Genomic DNA, 20,149 nt, shown 5'->3' with positions numbered 1-20,149 from the left:
CAAAGACACACGTGGACCTAAAGCTTGTAAGTTTAAAACCGTGGCCCAATTGTCCTATAACAATTGGTAAATGGATTTCCGTGAAACACTAGAGAACCCGCGTAGACAAGTAAGCAATTAAGACTCAAGCCCATATGCAAATCTTTATCTCCACGTCAGATTGGCTCTTAGCTCTTACTCCTCTCCAATTTAATTTTTCTATTTTCCTTTCTTTGCACTTCACGTGTCTCCAGATCCTTCTTTTCACGTTGGTTTTTAAATCAATAGGCCTGGACCTCTTTTCTTCATTTTATTCTTCCACCACTTCTCATTAGCATGCAAATCATTTATTATCAATAAAATAAAGACAACTTATAATTAGTCCCAAAATAGCATAAAAATAAGGCTAAAAATGCAAATATGAGAGTACTTTATTATATATATTTCATGCATAACAATATATATATATAACGTAGCAGGTGAATATTTATTTCAAAGAATTATTTAGAAACATAGCATGTGAAATATATATACAATAGCATGTGAATATTTACAACATAAAAGAAAAAATGAGAAGTCAAAAGATAGCACCCTGTTGTCATCCACTATATTTTTCACATTTTTTCATTCAACAACAAAATAGGATAAAACATTAGTGCCAAAAAGGGGGGAATCATGTTATTTTGATTGGTCCTATTGGTTCAATGAAATTGAACTGTAGGCACAAATGTCTAAAAGATGCAATTCAAAGAAAAAGATTTAAAACAACAATGCTTGAAACTTACCTAAAAGGAAATGCACAAATTATTTTGAGAAAAAGATTGTTTGAAAAAAGAGTTTATTTGAAGAAAAACAAATCTGCCCTTTTTTTTTAGTAAAAGACTTAAAGTTTTTTTTTTTTCATAAAAAGGAATTTTCTTGATAAAAAAAAGGGAAGAAGAACGTTGGTTTTAAAGAAAAGTGGTTAGAAAAGCATTTTTTGGTGAGAGATTTTTTTTTTTTTTTTTGGATAGATGGGATAGAAAAGCATTTTTGGTGAGAAAAATTTCATTTATTTTCAAGAAAATGGATTCCAAGGTTTGTTGAGAACCAAAGTTTTTCTTCATTTTTTTTTTAAAGATAGATAGGATAAAATACTGTTTTATCTTGAGAAAAGGGTTTTCATAGTTTAATTGAACTAATAATTACCTAACAATGCCTAAATTCATTGAACTCATTTAAGTAACTTTAAAAGGAAAAAAAGAAAAAAAGAAAAAGAAAAAGAAAGAAAGTCAAGTCTAAGGGCCCCCGGCCCCTCAAAGAAAGTGTGGGTAGAGATAATGTTTATGTTATTTTAGTGGTATAGTTCAAAGGGATTAATTATCAGCCCAAATCATGATGCAGTCAAGCGCTGTAAGAGCACTGGAGCGCAAGGCTTTGTCTTCTATAAGGGTTATGAGCAAGCCCACTGTTTTTTAGGATTATATTTTTCTTAAAATTAAAAAAAGAAAAAGTTTTTTTTAGGAGAAAAAAGAAGTTATTATGTAAACATGGCGTTAACAAGTTATGGTAATTGAAATATACTAATTGAGAGGTATTACCATATTAGAGGAAAAATGGACATTTCCCTTCATTTACAAATAATGTAGCAAAATATCTTTGTTTTGATGAAATTATTTAGCAAAATGTCCTTATTTTTTAAACTTGATTTTAACAAAATCGAGTTTTGTGTAAAACTTGACATCCTCAAAATCAAGTTCTATATAGATTTTTAAGTGAAACTCGACATTATCAATATTGATTTTCACTTAAATTTTCAAAAAAATTTAAATGGTAAAATATGCATATAACTTTACATTGCTAATGTCGAGTTCTAACTGTAACTCAATTTTGTTAAAATTGAGTTTAAAAAACAGGAACATTTTTTATTATTATATATTTTCAAAACATAATTAAGCATTTTGCTATATAATTTATAAATTAGGAATAAATGCCCATTTCCCTAATTAATTAACACAATTTTTGTGCGCCCGTATAAGCGGCAGTGTACCACCAAAAAAAAAAAAAATCTCCAGTAAAAGGAAATTGAAATGGAGTATGAGACAAACAATGCATTTTTATCATGCTGGAATGATTATATTAAAATAATATCCTAGTGAATTTAATTGAGTCATGATGGATTGATTGTAATAACTACATTAAAAACTTTACCATTTTATAAGGTTAATGGAAAGAACGTTTTATTAAAATAATATGATAGTGGAGGTTCCTATCACAAAAAATAGAAAAAAAAAAAAAAAAAAAGTTTGACAGTGGAGGAACCACCAAATATGCATGTTATTTTTTAGGGCCAGGGAAAGAGAAAAAGCCTAAGGAAATTGATACACTCTAATTTTACATGTATTAGACCAGTGGCGTATATATCTAAGGAGGGTGTTGATATTTGATACACTCTAATTTTTCACGTATTAAACCTATGGCAATTTGGCAGATTTAAAGAGGACCTAAGGGACCATAGGTCTCTCCTTCTTAGGGTGTCAAAGTCGGACACGACTCGCAAACCATCATAGGACCCTTCCCTTTTAAAAATTTTGATAGGGGTACAAAATTTCAACATTGAATATATATATATATATATATATATATATATATATATATATATATATATATGTGTGTGTGTATGTATGTATGTATGTATGTATGTTATATTTTGATTTTACTTTTTTTTAATGCATGTTTCCTCTTAGGGTTTTATTTATTTTTTATTTTAAAATAAGGAATAGCATTTTTTTTTTCAAAAATTATTTTTATAGATTTTTTTCATGTGATAAATTTTATTTTATTTTTAAAAAATTATTTCCAAATTAATTGCATACTTAATTGAAATTTTTAATGGAATTGAGCGAAAAACCTGAATTGAATAAATTTGAAACTTAGAGGAAAAAATTGAACAAAAACAAAGTTAGAAGACTAAAATGAATTTAAGTTAAACTTAAGGGCAAATTACAACTCACCCACTTGTGTTTTGGCCAAAATTTAAATTGTTTACTTGTAGTTTAAAAGATGACATTTTGCTCACCTGAAGTTCACTGTGTTAGGCTTTCATAACCTACCTCTGTACTTTCACCATTAAAAACACAAAAAAAAAAAAAAAAAAAAAACATGACAAAGACATGAAAACCAAGATCTAAAAGCATATTTCTTAAAATGGTGAAGTTTTGGCTTAAGAACATTCTTCCTCTTCCTAAGAACATTCTCAAGCCTATCAATCTAAACAAAATTGTCAAGGGGATAGAAAAAGTTGTGAAAGAAATTTATGGTGTGTTTGATTTGGTTTTAATTTTTGGTTGCAGTGGCTGTGGGTTTATGTTCAAAATTTATGGCCGGTTGAGTGCCTCTTGGAATAATTTGTCAAATTCTTCACAAATGTAGAAAGCCATGTGGGGAACATGGTGTGGCTATCAAACATTCAGATTGATATTATTATATTGAACTTTGTAATTGGATTTTTTTTTTTTTTTGGTGAAAAGAAGTTTAGGTGAAGGGAGGATACGACCGAACCAACTCCCATCAGCATAATTGGATTTTGTTCCTAAGTTTTTGAATTTTTGCATTACGACAATGCCTCTATAACATATAGTATTACTTAAAAACACAAAGGAAAAATGCCCCTTATTGTATCAAACGGTCATATGTCCCCAATCCGCGTACTTCTTCTCTGATTCTTATCCAAAAATCTTCCATTTTAACCAAGGTTATTAAAACCGGACCGGACCGTACGGACGGACCGGATTAACCGAAAACCGATTATCATTATGATTTTTTAAGCATAAAAAACCGGAATTCTCTCTTTGCAATGAACTATCTGAACCTCGATCCAACCGTACGGTTTGTTGAACCGTGCATGGTTTTTCCGGTTTTCTTCCCACAAAATTTTGCTAAAAAATCTCAGTCTTGATCTTGTTTGTCCACCGTCAGAAGCTCCACCATCACTGGATCTGACCGTTTGAACTTTGAAGGATCGACCTGCTTGTTTGGAGATGAAAGACCGAGAGAGAGAGAGGGGCAGGAGTGATAGAGAAAACGGAGTTACTGAGAAGTGAGAAATAGAAGAAGGAAACTGATAAAGAATCGGCGGAGTAAACAAAGTAAAAGAGAGAAATGAGCACAGGATGGCAGGATTTGATATTAGGAATAGGGTTTTTATTTAAAAAAATTTTACCTAAAAAGTCACGCTTCTCCCTCTTTTTTGACAACCATCCAACAATTTCTTCAGCTCTTTATTATCACGTTTCCTATCACTTGACTAGTTGACTCTTTTTTTTTTTTTTAAGAGATATTTTATAATCTTTGTAATAAATTACAAAAAGATCTTCTATATTTTATCTCTTTAAATATTATTTTGGTTAATATTGTTGAATTTTGTTCATGTAATTTATTTATTTTTGTACTAATAAATTAATAAAATAATTATTACGTCATTACGGTCCGATCTCAGTCAAATTTCGGTTGAACCTCAAAAACTTTGAACCTCTTCCTTTTACGGTTCATTGAATGGTTCGAATTTGAAAACCATGATTTTAACTATTCTACTTAACTTGCTTTGGGTCTAGGGTAAATACTTGGAATACTGGGCATGACATCTCAGCTATATTACAAGAGAAATAACGAAGCAAATTGGTGGATGGTATTTGGGTTTCATTTTCATTTTTCCGACACATATTCTAACTCCTTCGAACATGGGAAGTTTCTCATTACTCTCGGCTGCACACACACACATGCACACTCCCTTGCACACCCTTACACACATAGCTATCACACTCACACCTACGCACGCACACCTTTGCAGCAATATACGCGCCACCTATGCACACCCTTACACCTACTTATAAATATCTACAAATATCAAGCTTACAATTGTCACAATGCCTATTTACAAATATTTACAAATATCCCCCCATGCATACCTTTACAAATATCTTCAAATATCCACACTGTCACACTACAGTATCTATCATTTAAATGTTTACTCATTATCTTTATTGTGATGTATCCAATTTATTGCTATAATATTGTAGGTGATATTCCTATGGACTACAATGATCATATTGGTAATAGTGATGAAGATCATTGTTATGATGTAGAAAATGATGAATATGATGACGAGGAATTATATGATCTTGTTGTTGTTGGATGTCATGTTGCAGTGACATATTATATGAAATATATTGATAAACAACCTTGTAGAAATTCTGAACAAACTGGCTATATGTGGTTGATGGATTGTTTGACGGGGAATGAAACGAAATATTTAGTGATAGGCCAAAAATGTATTGACCCCTTGTGATGGATTAAGTTGATTAATTAGCCAAGTTTAATTAATTAATCAATTTACATGCAAACGCATGGTAGCACAAACAAATCACCAATTAAACTAAGTATGCAGCGGAAAATAAATGACACAGTGATTTGTTTACGAATGGGGAAAACCTACACGGCAAAAACTCCATTGGGTGATTTTAAGATCACCACTCCCGAAATTCCACTATTATCACAACAAGCGGTTACAAGTAAAGGAATCCCAAGTACTTTACCAACCTATAGTTGAGCCTTTACCCCAATATCCAATTGGACTTGTTCTGTAGTGACAATTTCTCCTTTCAATGCACAACTCCCAAGTACGTGTCTAACTAATTGCGCAGATCCCAGTACGCGACTTCAATCACCAACTAGAGAAGATTGTTGGCTGCAAAGTTCTTTAATTCATCCACATGATGAAGATCAAGAAGATGCTTGGTTACAAAACTCTACGGTGCATACTACACAGCAGCTTCTTCACAAGAGAGATGAACTAAGGCAAGAACTTTTTCTCAAGTCACAATTTGCTTGAACAAGGATTTCAATGCTTGTGCAACTTGTTCACACTTTGACGGCTCTTAAAATAATCCTTTTATATGTCTAGGGTTAGGAGAAAAGAAGATCCAAAGACACATCCAAGAATTGGAATCAAAACAAAACTCAGAATCTGTTTTTCTTAAACCTCGACAGATAGAGGTATTGAGATGTTGTCGAGCAGCTATCGAGCCACGGGGTTGGAACAGCTCTTTAAACCTCGACACATGCTAGCTGTCGAGTTTTAATGAACTTGCACTTTTCAACTTGTTTCTTAAACAGACTTGATGACTTCAACACTTGATCTTGAAACACAGTTTCTTGAAGTATAAAACTTATCATAAATCTACCCAATTACAAGTAAAATGCATTTTGTCAAAGGATTAGCCAATTACATAAATGAATGACATATGTTCTTAACAAGTGAAACACATATATCCTAACATTTAGAATGAAGCCACATGTTTTCCTTCAATTGTGTAATGTTTTACAACATACATATGGGCTTTCAAACACAAGGCATATTAGGCTAGAAGAGTCCGTAGGTATATGTTTAATGATACTTGGACAAGGAGCTTGTCATAGGATGGTTCAAGAAAGATTCCAACATTTTGGTGAGACTATACATAGACATTTTCATAGAGTTCTGAAACGCCTTAACATAATGCCAATGGATATCTTCAAGCCTTCTAATCCTACATTTAGTGTAGTTCCAAGATATATATAGAAGAATCAATTGTACATGCCACAATTTCAGGTATTCATTTCGTACATTCTGATTTGTTTCTAATATTTGTTAGGATTATTTCCTAAGTATCTAAACTTTAGATTTTATTTTAGGATGGCATTGGTGCCATTGATGGTACACATATCCAAGTTGTTGTTGGAGACGACAAGAAAGCTTCATATTATAATAGAAAGGGCGTGACATCTTTTAATGTGATGGTAGCATGCGATTTTGATTTACTTTTCACATTTGTTATGACTGGATGGGAGGGTGCAACACATGATACATGTATTTTCTTAGATGCTATCTGTCGACAATTTGTCAACTTTCCGAAACCACCACTAAGTATATAAAATTTGTATATATTAAATATGTATGAAGGATATTATTTATGTAAATCTTACATTTTTTTTCTTTTACTAGAAAAATATTATTTAGTTGATGCTGGATACCCCTTAAGGAAAGGATATTTGCCACCTTATAAGGGACAATGGTATCATCTTTCAGATTTTAGACGAGCTGGTCAAGGGAATCACATAGAAGAGAGGTTTAGTTATGTTCACTCATCACTTAGAAGTGCAATTGAGCAAACTTTTGGAGTGTGGAAGAATAAATGGAAAATTTTGATGAAAATGTCACCTTATGACATTAAGCACCAGAGAAACATTATAGTTATTACTTGTATTTTGCATAATTTTATTAGAAAACATGATAGGGAAGATAAGGGATTCAATTGGGATGAACATGGCTTGGACAGACCAAAAAGCAATAGTAGTGGAGAAGGTAGTAGCATACAAGCAAACATTGAAAATGTACAAGATGAGGAGATGAAATTTGTTCGTGGCAAAATAGCTATATCCATTTGCGGGTTGTAAACAATATTTTTATTATTTATGTTTTGGTGTTTTGGTTTTTAATTTTTCGGATAAGAACTTTTTTATTATTATAATGGATTGTCTATTATTGATATTGTTGGCAATTAACATTTTAATATATTTATTTTCCTAATCAGTTTAATATTTTTTCTTGATGAGTTATTTTTTAATATTTTTCAAAAAATAGTTAAGTTCTTTTTTGGAATTTATACTCAAAACAACTATTTGTAAAACAGCTTATCCAAACGCTTAATATGACTTTAAAAATAGAAAATGCATGTTTTCACATTTTTACCAAACACTTATCTGTGATTTTTAAAATGGAATTTTCAAAACGCACGTTATAAAAACGTTAGTTTTTAAAATGCACATTTTGAAACAGCTTATCTAAACAGCTCATAGTATTACTTCAAAACACAAAGGAAAAATGCCCCTTATTGTATCAAACGGTCATATGTCCCTGTTGGTGCAATTACAATGATAATGAAAATAACATAAAGAGAAACTGAATAATACTTCTGAATTTTTTATTAATTTAAAGAAAGAGATTACACAACACTATTTGGACTGAGACGCGGTACTCGCTCTCTTTAAAGAGATTCAAGCCCTTGGTTGGCTAAACTTTGTAACCGGTGCAAACCATCTCTGACTTGTCTCCCCCAGGATACAACAACCCAACAAGTGTCGTACGGCTAGAACAACCTCTACAGAAAGTGTTCAAGCCCAAAACTCCACCTGAAAGAACACCATTTCTTGCCAGAAATCTCTCTATTTTTCGTGTATATTGCAGTCACTTGGATTGTGTCTGAATGGGTCTATTTATAGGCTCAATGGGCTTCACGAAATTACTGCCCTCTGAATGGGCTGTCAAGTAGAAGGATCCAAGGTGTTGATTCATTTCCAAATTTGACACATCCACCCTTCACCTCCCACTTGCGCACGTATTTGGCCCAATATTTGAGACAATTCATGTTAGCCCATTAATCACCACAATTAAAAAGAACAAAATAGTCTCTCTCCTTTTTAATGTGGGATTAAACATTTTCACTAACTCCTCATCTTCCACATTCACTCCCACATCTTTACATTTATGTTATAAAATTTATTCATTTTAATTATTTAATATTAAAATGCTCCAACAATCTTTCACTCATTTTAATATTAAATTTTTAGTTAAAGAGAGATTACCAGACAAAGATGGGTCACTATGCATCATGAAGATATATTCCACCAAAAGGAGTAGCTACACTTTTGTGATCATGAAAATTATATTTTCTCAACATAATGTGATTGATCAAGATATATTCCATCACATGCTTTTGTAATTTTCATGCCCAAAATAAATTAGCCTCACCAAGATCTTTCATATCAAAATGGCTTTTAAGAATATTTTTTGTCTCATTTATAACATGCACATTTGAGCCGAAAATCAACATATCATCCACATAGAGGCTAATAATAACATATAAATTATTCCATGATTTAGAATAAATACATTTATCACATTCATTTGATTTATAACCATTTTCAATCATGCAAGAATCAAACTTTTCATGCCACTGCTTAGGTGTTTGTTTTAAGCCATATAGAGATTTAGTTAGCTTACATACCTTGCTTTCTTGTCCAGGCTCTATAAAGCCTTCAGGTTGATCCATATAAATCTCTTCCTCTAGATCTCCATTTAGAAAAACAGTTTTTACATCCATTTGATGAATTTTCAAATAAAAAATTGCAGTAATAGCAATTAACAATCTAATAGATGTAATTCTCATTACCGGAGAAAAAGTATCAAAGAAATCAAGATCAGCTTTTTGTTTAAAGCCTTTTGCAACAAGTCTAGCTTTAAACTTATTTATTGATCCATCCGGTTTCAACTTTTTTCTAAAGACCCATTTACAACCAATGGTCTTACAACCCGGTGGAAGATCTACTAATTTTCAAGTTTTATTAGAATTTAGAGATTTCATCTCATCATTTATAGCCTTTTTTCAAAAAATAGCATCAGGTGATGTTAAAGCCTCTTTTAAATTTTGGGGATTTTCCTCAATGTTAAAAACATAATAATCAGGACCAAAATCCTTTTTAACTCTAGCTCTTTTACTTCTAGATTCTATTTCAAGATTTTCTTGATTTTGTAAATGTGAAGTAGAAGAACTAAGTTGTGACAAAATATATTCTTCACCCTCACTATTTTTCAATTTAAAATGAAATTTTTCTTCATGAAAAATTGCATCACCAAATTCAAAAATTATTTTGTTTTCAAGATAAAAAAATCTATAGGCTGTACTATTAAATGCATAACCAAGAAAAGTACAAGTAGTAGCTCTTATACCTAATTTAGGCATTTTAGGGTCAGTAAGCCTTACATAAGTAAGACAACCTCATACTCTCAAATATCCCAAATTTATCTTCTGTCCTTTCCACATCTCAAAAGGTGTGATGTGTGACTTTTTTTGTGGCACTCTATTCAAAACATGACATGCAGTAAAAATAGTTTCACCCCAAAAATGTAAAGGTACATCAGATTCAATTAATATGGCATTTGTTAACTCAATTAAAGTTCTATTTTTTCTTTCAGCCACACCATTAGAAGCAAGTGAATATGGTGCAGTAGTTTCATGGATAATTCCAAAAGACTAAACAAATGAGTTGAATGCACTTGATTCATACTCACGGCCTCTATCACTTTTTTTTTTTTTTTTTTTTCTACCGAATTGATTTTCAACTTCTTTTAAAAAATCTTGAAATTTTTCAAAGGCATCACTTTTATTTTTCAACAAATAAATAGTTGTATATTTTGAGAAATTATCAATAAAAGTGATAATATATCTATTTCCTCTAAAAGTTAAAATTTCCTCAAATTCACATAAATCGGAGTGAATTAACTCAAGCAATTTGGTATTTCTTACAACACTTTTATGAGGCCTTTTTGTAATCTTAGTTTGACTACAAGTTTCACATTTTTCAAAATCTTTTGACAGTCTTGGAATTAATCCTAAACTACTCATGATTCCCACATATCTACTATTTATATGACACAAATGAGCATGCCAAAAATTAATAGAAGAAAGTATATAAACTGAATTGGTAGATGCTTTATTATTCTCAACATTCAATTTAAATATTCCATTACAAGCATAACCCTTGCCCACAAATAATCCATTTTTAGTGATTAAATAATTATCAGATTCCATAGTTTACTTGAAGCCAGCCTTGTTAAGCAAAAAACTTGACATCAAATTCTTCCTCATGGACGGAGTGTAAAGTACATCTTTCAATGTTAGCACATGTCCAGAAATGAATTTCAATTCAATCTCACCACTCCCAAGAACCTTGGTTTTGCTAGAGTCACCAAGTATAACAGTTTTTTCTTCTTCAAAAGGAGTGTACAACTTGAACCAATTTTTGTCATATCAGACGTGCCTATTAGCACCAGAATCTGCCCACCACCCTTCAACATATTGCACCATATTGATGTCTGTAATCATAGCTACTAAAGGCTCTTCGGTTACGTTAGCCTGCGGGACAGATTCATGTTTTCGAAATTTGCAAAATTGAGCAATATGCCCACTCTTGCCACAGACAAAACAGGATCTATTAAATTGATCTTGTGAAGGAGGTCCTTGGTTCTTATTGTAATTTTTATTCGGGTTTTCCCTTCCTTGAGGTGATCTATTATTATTTTTAAAGGCTTTCTTTTTTTGCTTCAATTGACCATTTCTAGAAAAATGATTTTTGGGCATATTATTATTGGATGAAATAAGGTTTACCTTTGTGGTGGAATTATCATTGCTCTCTTGTGTCATGAGTGCATCTTGTCCTCTAGCCTCCTCCTCCACACCGATGCGTGTGATTAAGGTCTCCAAGGATGTCTTCTTTTGTTTGTGCCGCAAAGTCTTTTGGAACTCCCTCCAAGATTGTGGTAGTTTGTCAATTATGCCAGCTACCACCAAATTGTCTCCGATCTTTATGCATTTGGATCTCAACTCTGCTACAATCATTTGGAAGTCTTGTGCTTGATCCACCATCGATTTTCCATCCACCATTTGGTAACGGAAAAACCTACTAGCAGCATACTTCTTTGCACCTGCCTCCTCAGTATCGTACTTGCTTTGTAAAGCTTTCCAAATTTTTTTAGCAAACTTGTAAGTTGTATCATAATAATCATAGAAATGATCGGCAAGACAATTCAATAGATAAGAGCGACAATTATATTCATCTTTTGTATACTTATCTATTTTTTCTTGATAGAGAATATATTCATCGTCACTCATCTCATCGGTAGGAACCTTTGACGGATTTTTCTTAGTGAGGATGTAGGCAACTTTGAGAAGGCTCAAGTAGAAGAGGACCTTTCCTTTCCACCTCTTGAAGTGGGCTCCCTTAAAGTGAAATGGCTTGTTAAGATCTCCAACAAGCTCATTTGGTTTCTCTTGTGTAGACTCCATGTGTTGAATTTCCTTAAAATTGTTGGTGCAAACACAATGATAATGAAAATAACACAAAGAAAAACTAAATAATACTTCTGAATTTTTTTATTAATTTAAAGAAAGAGATTACATAATACTATTTGGACTGAGGCGCGACACTCGCTCTCTTTAAGGAGATTCAAGCCATTGGTTGGCTAAACTTTGTAACCGGTGCAAACCTTCTTTGACTTGTCTCCCCTAGGATACAACAACCCAACAAGTGTCGTATGGCTAGAACCTCCACCCTTCACCTCCCCCTTGTGCATGTATCTGACATAATATTTGAGACAATTCATGTTAACCCATTAATCACTACAATTAAAAAGAACAAAATAGTCTCTCTCCTTTTCAATGTGGGATTAAACATTTTCACTAACTCCTCATCGTCCACATTCACTCCCACATTTTTACATTTATGTTATAACATTTATTCATTTTAATTATTTAATATTAAAATGCTCCAATAGTCCCCAATCCGCGTACTTCTTCTCTAATTCTTATCCAAAAATCTTCCATTTTAACTATTCTACTTAACCTGCTGTGGGTCCAAGGTAAATACCAAATTTTGCTTGATTATGACATACGTGGAATACTGGGCTTGACATCTCAGCTATATTACAAGAGAAATAACGAAGCAAATTGGTGGATGGTATTTGGGTTTTATTTTCATTTTTCCGACACATATTCTAACTCCTTCGACCATGGGAAGTTTCTCATTACTCTCGGCTGCAACAAGAAGGTATGAAATTTTTTTTAGCTATCTTGCCTCAATATGTTTAATTTGTTAAAGAACAATATTCTATGAAAAAAAATCCTCTCTGCCGGTAAATAATTTTTCTATTTGTTTTGTTGGACACTGGATCCATTAACCATGGACTAGCAAATATTTTGTGCAATTATGCCATCTAAAATATGCTGAATAATAAAAGTGAGAGATAATATCTTGTAAAAATGTGACAGGCTTGAAGGAAAAGTGGCACTAATCACTGGTGGGTCTACAGGCATTGGTGAGTCCACTGCAAGACTCTTCTCTAAACATGGAGCAAAAGTTGTAATTGCTGACATTAGACATTATGTGCAACAATGCTGGTATAGCTGGGGTAGCCAAACCCAACATCCTTGACAACACTAAGGCTGAATTTGAGCAAGTGGTTAGTGTCAACCTTGTAGGTGCTTTCCTTGGAACCAAACATGCAGCCCGTGTGATGATTCCAGCTAAAAAAGGTAGTATAATCAATACCGCTAGTGTATGTTCAACCATAGGAGGAGTTGCATCTCATGGCTACACAAGCTCAAAACATGGTGTGGTTGGATTAATGAGAAATACAGCAGTGGAGCTTGGACAGTTTGGAATTCGTATGAATTGCGTGTCACCTTATGTGGTTGCTACACCTTTGGCAAAGGATTTCTTGAAGCTAGATGATGATGGACTTTATCGTGTTTATTCCAACCTCAAGGGTGTAGTTCTCCAGCCAGAGGATATAGCCGAGGCTGCTCTGTATCTCAGAAGTGATGAGTCAAAATATGTGAGCGGACAAAATATTGTCATAGATGGAGGCTTCACCATTGTAAATGCAGGCCTTTGTATGTTTGCAGAGTCTTAATAAATAAAAGGAAAATTATCAGTTTAAATTGAGCTATCAATGTAAGATTTACATTGTACACTAAATAAGAGTGTACAACATTGTACCTATTTGGAAAAGGTGTACAATGTTGTACACTTTTGTTTAGTATATAACGTAAATCTTACATCTAAAATGTAAACCAATAATTATCCTAAATGAAATGGAGAGTCTAAATAATTTTACTGGCTAGGGGACCATGGATCTCTCCCTTCTAGGATGGTAAAATTGAACACGACCCGTAAACCTTCTTAGGACCCCACCCTTTTAAACTTTTTGATAGGGGTCAAAATTTCAACATTGAATATATATATGTATGTTATATTTTGATTTTACTTTTGTTTTTAATGCATGTTTCCTCTTAGGGTTTTATTTATTTATTTATTATTTTAAAATAAGGAATAGCATTTTTTTTTTCAAAAATTATTTTTATAGTTTTTTTTTCATGTGATAAATTTTATTTTATTTTTTAAAAAATTATTTTCAAAATTAATAGCCTACTTAATTGAAATTTTTAATGGAATTGAGCGAAAGACCTAAATTGAATAAATTTGAAACTTAGAGGACAAAATTGAAAAAAAATAAAGTTAGAAGACTAAAATGAATTTTAGTTAAACTTAAGTGCAAATGTCAAATTATTCACATGTGGTTTGACCGAAATTTAAGTTGCATACTTGTGGTTTAAAAGTTGGCACTTTAACTATCTGAGGTTCACTCCATTAGGCATTCGTAACTGTAAGGGCGAGTTTTGTGTCCTAAGCCCGCCCAACATAATAAATTTGTAGAGAGTGTGCTTAAAAACTAGGTTTCAATGGACTGAGCTACGCGCACAGTGGATTAAAGGTAGTAAGAAAGCAAAGAAACACAAGCTTTATGCGAAGAAATCCTTCCTCAGCAAAGTCTGAGGAGAGTGGTTCTTGAATATATTACCCTAAGACTTGATTACAATTTCAATTGTTGGTGCTACAATATTTTTCTTTACAAATTCTCAGGTCCTCCTCTATTCCTAGAGTATCTCTTCCATTATATAGCCCCTTTCCTTTCATCTTGGCCATCAATTTGTTGATTATGTAGGCCACTACTCGAGTGTTTGTCCTATCAGACGCCCTCCCAAATCTTTTGTGAATTACAGTAACCAAGACAACACTATTCAGGGGTCTTCTCCACATAAATATGGCCAAGGGGTTTGGTGGGGTGCATTAAATGTGGTGGCAGCTACCGTCTTTCCAATCACATCAAGGCTAATGTGCTATTGAAGTTCTTTCTTTATAGTGTGGCCTCCTCCTCTAATGTGCTATTGAAGTGGCCATGACTCGCCTCTCTGACCTCACTGTCTGAGGGTATGATCTTCTCGGAACTACACTGGACTCCTCGGCCTCGATCGGGAATGACACGTGGCATTGCTATCTTATTAAATTGTTGTATCCCACAATAACCTACCTATGTACTTTCACAATTAAAAACACAACAAAAACATAAAAACCAAGATCTAAGAGCATATTTCTTAATATGTGAAATTTTGGTTTAAGAACATTCTTCCTCCTCATAAGAACATTCTCAAGCCTATCAATCCAAACAAAATTGTCAGGGGGATAAAAAAAGTTTAGAAAGAAATTTATAGTGTGTTTGATTTGATTTTAATTTTTGGTTGCAGCGACTGTGGGTTTATGTTCAAAATTTATGGCCGGTTGAGTGCCTCTTGGAATAATTTGTCAATTCTTTCACAAATGTGTAAAGCCATGTGGGGAACGTGGGGTGGCTATTAAACAAAACTTTAGGAAATGTCTTTGCCAAAATGGACGACGAGGTTGTTCTCCACGTTTCTCCCATTTTGTTTTTTTATATAGGACCTGGGATTTGTTTGTTCTTTCAGATTGATATTATCATATTCAGCAAAAAAAGAAAGAAAAAAACAAAAGATCGATATTATCATATTGTACTTTGTAATTGGAATTTGTTCCTAAGCTTTTGAATTTTTTCTTACCACTATGCCTCTATAACATATAGTATTATTTGAAAACACACAGGAAAAATGCCCCTTATTGTATCAAACGGTCATATGTCCCCAAACCGGGTACTTCTTCTGTAATTCTTATCCAAAAGTCTTCCATTTTTGGACCTTGAAATAGTTGGGACTTTTATTTGGGCAGTATTGCTGCTATTGCATAAGTCTTAAGATTGTATTTATGTTTCTAGAATTTTTGAACATAAACTTAAACCAAGAACTAAATCCAGAAATCTACCCACAGCCACTGCAACCAAAAATTAAAACCAAATCAAACACACCACAATTTTTTTTTTCTCAATCTTTTCCATCCCCTTGACAGTTTTGTTTGAATTGATAGGCTTGAGAATGTTCTTATAAAGGGGAAGAATGTTCTTAAGCCAAAACGGTGAAATTACATATGTAGGTTATGGAAGCTCAAATGAGTGAATATTAGGTGGGCAAAATGCCAACTTCTATACCACATATAGACAATTTAAATTTTAACCAAACTATAGGTAGGTAAATTGAAATTAGACTTAAACTTAAAAAGTGCAATTTGCATTTTAGCCAAAAATCAATTGAAACAAAGAACCAAGTAAAATACCATTTGGCCCATCCATTCCCTTGGGTCCATAATCTTCCAAATCCTAACATCAAAAATCTATAACAAATAACCAGACCTAACTCTATTGAAAAATTCATAAAAAAATAAAAAAATCCCAACTTAGCAATACAAGGGGAAAAAATCCTTTCTATATATCTCTAAGATATAAAAGGATTCCTCTTCCACGTGAATCAGTCTCTACTAGTCAATACAAAAAAGAAATATATCTCATATATATAGTCCAGCATCTTTTTATGATCTATATTATCTTATTTTATTTTTAAAATTGATAATTGTTACTAGTTATTGTTTCTTTGATTTTTTTTTGAAGTATTGTTTATTTGATGTTTACATTTGAGTAATTATATATATTATCTTATTATATGATTTTTTAAAATATTATATTATATAATTACATTAGATCAAGTAGCATGTAATATTAAATCTTGGTCCCCACTCCCCTATGTTAGTCAAGGAAGACGATTTCGTACCGTACCGGCTGGTACCGTTGGAATATTTCGTTCCAGCGCCTAAATCGGTACAGAAACAGGGCTGAATCGTACCGCCCAAAATACCGGGGTGTACCGGTTTGTTTCGGCTATTTCGGCGAATTTCGGAGCTTTTCAGCGGTATTTTGGTTCTGGACCGGTACAAATATAACTGGGTTTTAAAAAAAAAAAAAAAAAACTATACTTACAGCAACAACATCATCTTCTTCTTCATTTTAGCCACTTAGATCTTTTAGCCATTTAGATCTTTTAGCCATTGATTCGCTCCCTTCATTGTCTGCTCTCTCCCTGCTTCGTTTGCTCTGCTTGTTGATATCAATTCTTTACTTTTTCTTTTTCGTTTGCTCTGCTTGAATGTTTTGTTATTGTAATGTATAAGCTGCACTTACCTCTTTCACTTGGTTTCTCTGCCAAAAGCATAAAAAAAAGGCTCTTATTTTATTTGCTTTTCACAAAGCCACGTGACTCTTCTTGGTTCTTCTTCTTCTTCTTTTTTTTTTTTTTTTTTTTTTTTTTTTTTTTGATGAGGACTCTCCTTAGTTCTTATCTCTTTGCTTATTTTGCTCTTTTAATTACTTTTTATTTTTTGTTTAGTCAATTACTTAGACTGTATTGTCAAGCACAAATTACCTATGCGTTCCAATAAAAGCATTTATTACCCTTTGTTTTGTGTGGTTATTGTAGTCTTATTTTGTGTGCACTGACACTACATTGAAATTTGAAACAAGTTTCAAATTTCAATTACATTATTTATTTCAAATTTTCAACTATTGTCACTCACTAGTTTTATATTTTTATTAATTAATAGGTTGATATGTGAGCTAGAGATAAACAAGTAAGTAAAATATTATATGCTTATAAATATAGTTCTAGAGATTTTGTGTGTGTGTGTGTATATAATAGCGGTAAATTCAAAACGGTACACCGATATTGATCGGTATCCGAAATATATCGTATCGCTGGCCAAACTGGTACAACCTCTGGTACGGTATTGACTTCCTTGATGTTAGTCTAAGTCTTTCTAAAAAAAAAAAAAAGACCAAGTAGCATGGAATATGATTCAATTTAATGAGACATATGGTTTTGTTTAACTCCACACCAATAGAAAGCTATAAAAAATAAAAAACAAAAAATTTAAAAGCATCTGTTGACCAGGGGGATTTAAACAACCAGATCCACCATGGTGATTCTAACAACTATCTGACAGTCCACTATAACTTCACGTGTTTTTTTATCCAAACCCGAATAAATTTAGTCAGTGTCATAACAATTTTCATAATTTTAGTTACAACTTGTCTATGTAGCAAGGTGTAAGCGGTGAAAATAAAATGATGGGTCCACTTGGATCTATGATTAATTCCACTATTCATGGATCGTCATGTGGCAAAATTGTGATAGAGTTGTAGAATTAGTTATGATAATAGGCTTATCCGATAAATTTAATAGGTAGCACTTAGAGTCCGTTTGGATGTAACTGAAACTGAAAAACACTGTAGCAAAATAATTTTTTAATGTGTGAATAGTGCCGTATGACCTATTTTTAATGAAAAAGTTGTTAAAAATTAAAATTTGTAAGTCTGTGAACAGTGCATGATGTGCACTGTTCACAAAAAAAGTCAAACTTTTCGGCTCAAAAAAAAAAAAAATTTCTTAAAAGCAAAACGTGCGTTTGGGAAGCGCGTTTTGCACACTTATGACATACTTGGAATGCTAGGTTTGACATCTCAGCTATATTACAAGAGAGATAACAGAGCAAATTGGTGAATGGTATATGGGTTTCATTTTCATTTTCCAACACATATTCTAACTTCTTCGACCATGGGAAGTTTCTCATTACTCTCGGCTGCAGCAAGAAGGTACGAAATTTCTTCTAGCTATCATGCCTCAATATGTTTAATTTGTAAAAGAACAATATTCTATGAAAAAAAATCCTCTCTGCCGGTAAATACTTTTTCTATTTGTTTTATTGGACACTGCATCCATTAACCATGGACTAGCAAATATTTTGTGCAATTATGCCATCTAAAGTATGCTGAATAATAAATGTGAGAGATAATATCTTGTAAAAATGTGACAGGCTTGAAGGAAAAGTGGCACTAATCACTGGTGGGTCTAGCGGCATTGGTGAGTCCACTGCAAGACTCTTCTCTAAACATGGAGCCAAAGTTGTAATCGCTGACATCCAAGATGAGTTGGGTCACTCTGTATGCGAAGAACTAAATCCTCAATCTACATCATTTGTCCATTGTGATGTTACTAAGGAAATAGATGTAGAAAATGCAGTTAACCATGCTGTTTCCAAGTATGGTAAGTTAGACATTATGTACAACAATGCTGGCATAGTTGGGGTAGCCAAACCCAACATCCTTGACAACACGAAGGCTGAATTTGAGCAAGTGGTTAGTATCAACCTTGTAGGTGCTTTCCTTGGCACCAAACATGCAGCCCGTGTGATGATTCCAGCTAAAAAAGGTAGTATAATCAATACCGCTAGTGTATGTTCAACCATAGGAGGAGTTGCATCTCATGGCTACACAAGCTCAAAACATGGTGTGGTTGGATTAATGAGAAATACAGCAGTGGAGCTTGGACAGTTTGGAATTCGTGTGAATTGCGTGTCACCTTATGTGGTTGCTACACCTTTGGCAAAGGATTTCTTTAAGCTGGATGATGATGGAGTTTATCGTGTTTATTCCAACCTCAAGGGTGAAGTTCTCAAGCCAGAGGATATAGCTGAGGCTGCTCTGTATCTCGGAAGTGATGAGTCAAAATATGTGAGTGGACATAATATTGTCATAGATGGAGGCTTCACCATTGTAAATGCAGGCCTTTGTATGTTTACACAGTCTCAATAAATAAAAGGAAAATTATTAGTTTACATTGAGCTATCAATGTAAGATTTACATTGTACACCATCACAATGCAAAAGGCGTATAATGTTGTACACTTTTGTTTAGTGTACAATGTAAATCTTAAATGTAAACCAATAATTGTCCTAAATAAAATGGAGAGTCTAAATAATTTTACAGGCTCTTTTCTTTTTGTATTGCGATGGGGTTCAAGTAGAATGAATGTCTGTTGGACTTTGTAAAATTTTGGTTGTATTGTTGGTGCGTGTAGCATGACTCTAAATAAATTATAAAAATGGACAAATTTTATCAAGGGACTATTAAAACAACTAGTAGCCATTAAGAATGGTGTTGGTGCATTTTTTTTGCTTTGGGAGGAGCTTGTGTCCAGTGGCCAGTGCCATTGGACACGTTGCGATGCGAACACGTGTCCACTCTTGAACATGTGTTTGAATCTTAACGTGTTCGATGGCCACTGGCCACTGGACATAAGCCAAACCCTATCCTTATCCATTCTTTTTTCTACTGCATGCATTCTTCCATTCAACACATTGCCCACTACCCTGACCATGTCCAATTGGGTGTTGCCCCACTACCTACTGCCTACATTCAGCCTCATGTACTCCCATTAAGGAGCCTTTAGCCTATTCCTTATGA

General features: G+C 33.1%; 1 protein-coding gene and 1 pseudogene across 1 annotated transcript; both read left to right on the top strand.

Annotated features, from left to right (window-relative positions):
• The first annotated feature begins 12,607 nt into the window (after positions 1-12,607).
• On the top strand, positions 12,608-13,553 carry LOC142607950 (borneol dehydrogenase, mitochondrial-like; annotated as a pseudogene).
• Positions 13,554-18,407: 4,854 nt separating this feature from the next.
• LOC142607948 (borneol dehydrogenase, mitochondrial-like) lies at positions 18,408-19,664 on the top strand. The gene is made up of 2 exons (XM_075779638.1): positions 18,408-18,499; positions 18,721-19,664. The coding sequence occupies exons 1-2, from the start codon at positions 18,408-18,410 to the stop codon at positions 19,496-19,498; spliced, it is 870 nt and encodes a 289-aa protein (XP_075635753.1). The 3' UTR covers positions 19,499-19,664.
• The last annotated feature ends 485 nt before the right edge of the window (positions 19,665-20,149 follow it).

The sequence above is a fragment of the Castanea sativa genome, chromosome 8 (assembly GCF_040712315.1).
Source record: "Castanea sativa cultivar Marrone di Chiusa Pesio chromosome 8, ASM4071231v1".
Taxonomy (NCBI): Eukaryota; Viridiplantae; Streptophyta; class Magnoliopsida; order Fagales; family Fagaceae; genus Castanea; species Castanea sativa.
The sequence above is the reverse complement of the archived record's forward strand: the minus strand, read 5'-3'. Positions and strand labels throughout refer to the sequence as shown.

Bases quoted from the DNA above. Each gene is read 5' to 3' on its own strand.
- LOC142607948 (XM_075779638.1), top strand. From the start codon at position 18,408: ATGGTATATGGGTTTCATTTTCATTTTCCAACACATATTCTAACTTCT. The intron at 18,500-18,720 runs GTACGAAATTTC...AAAATGTGACAG, and splicing joins CTCTCGGCTGCAGCAAGAAG to GCTTGAAGGAAAAGTGGCAC.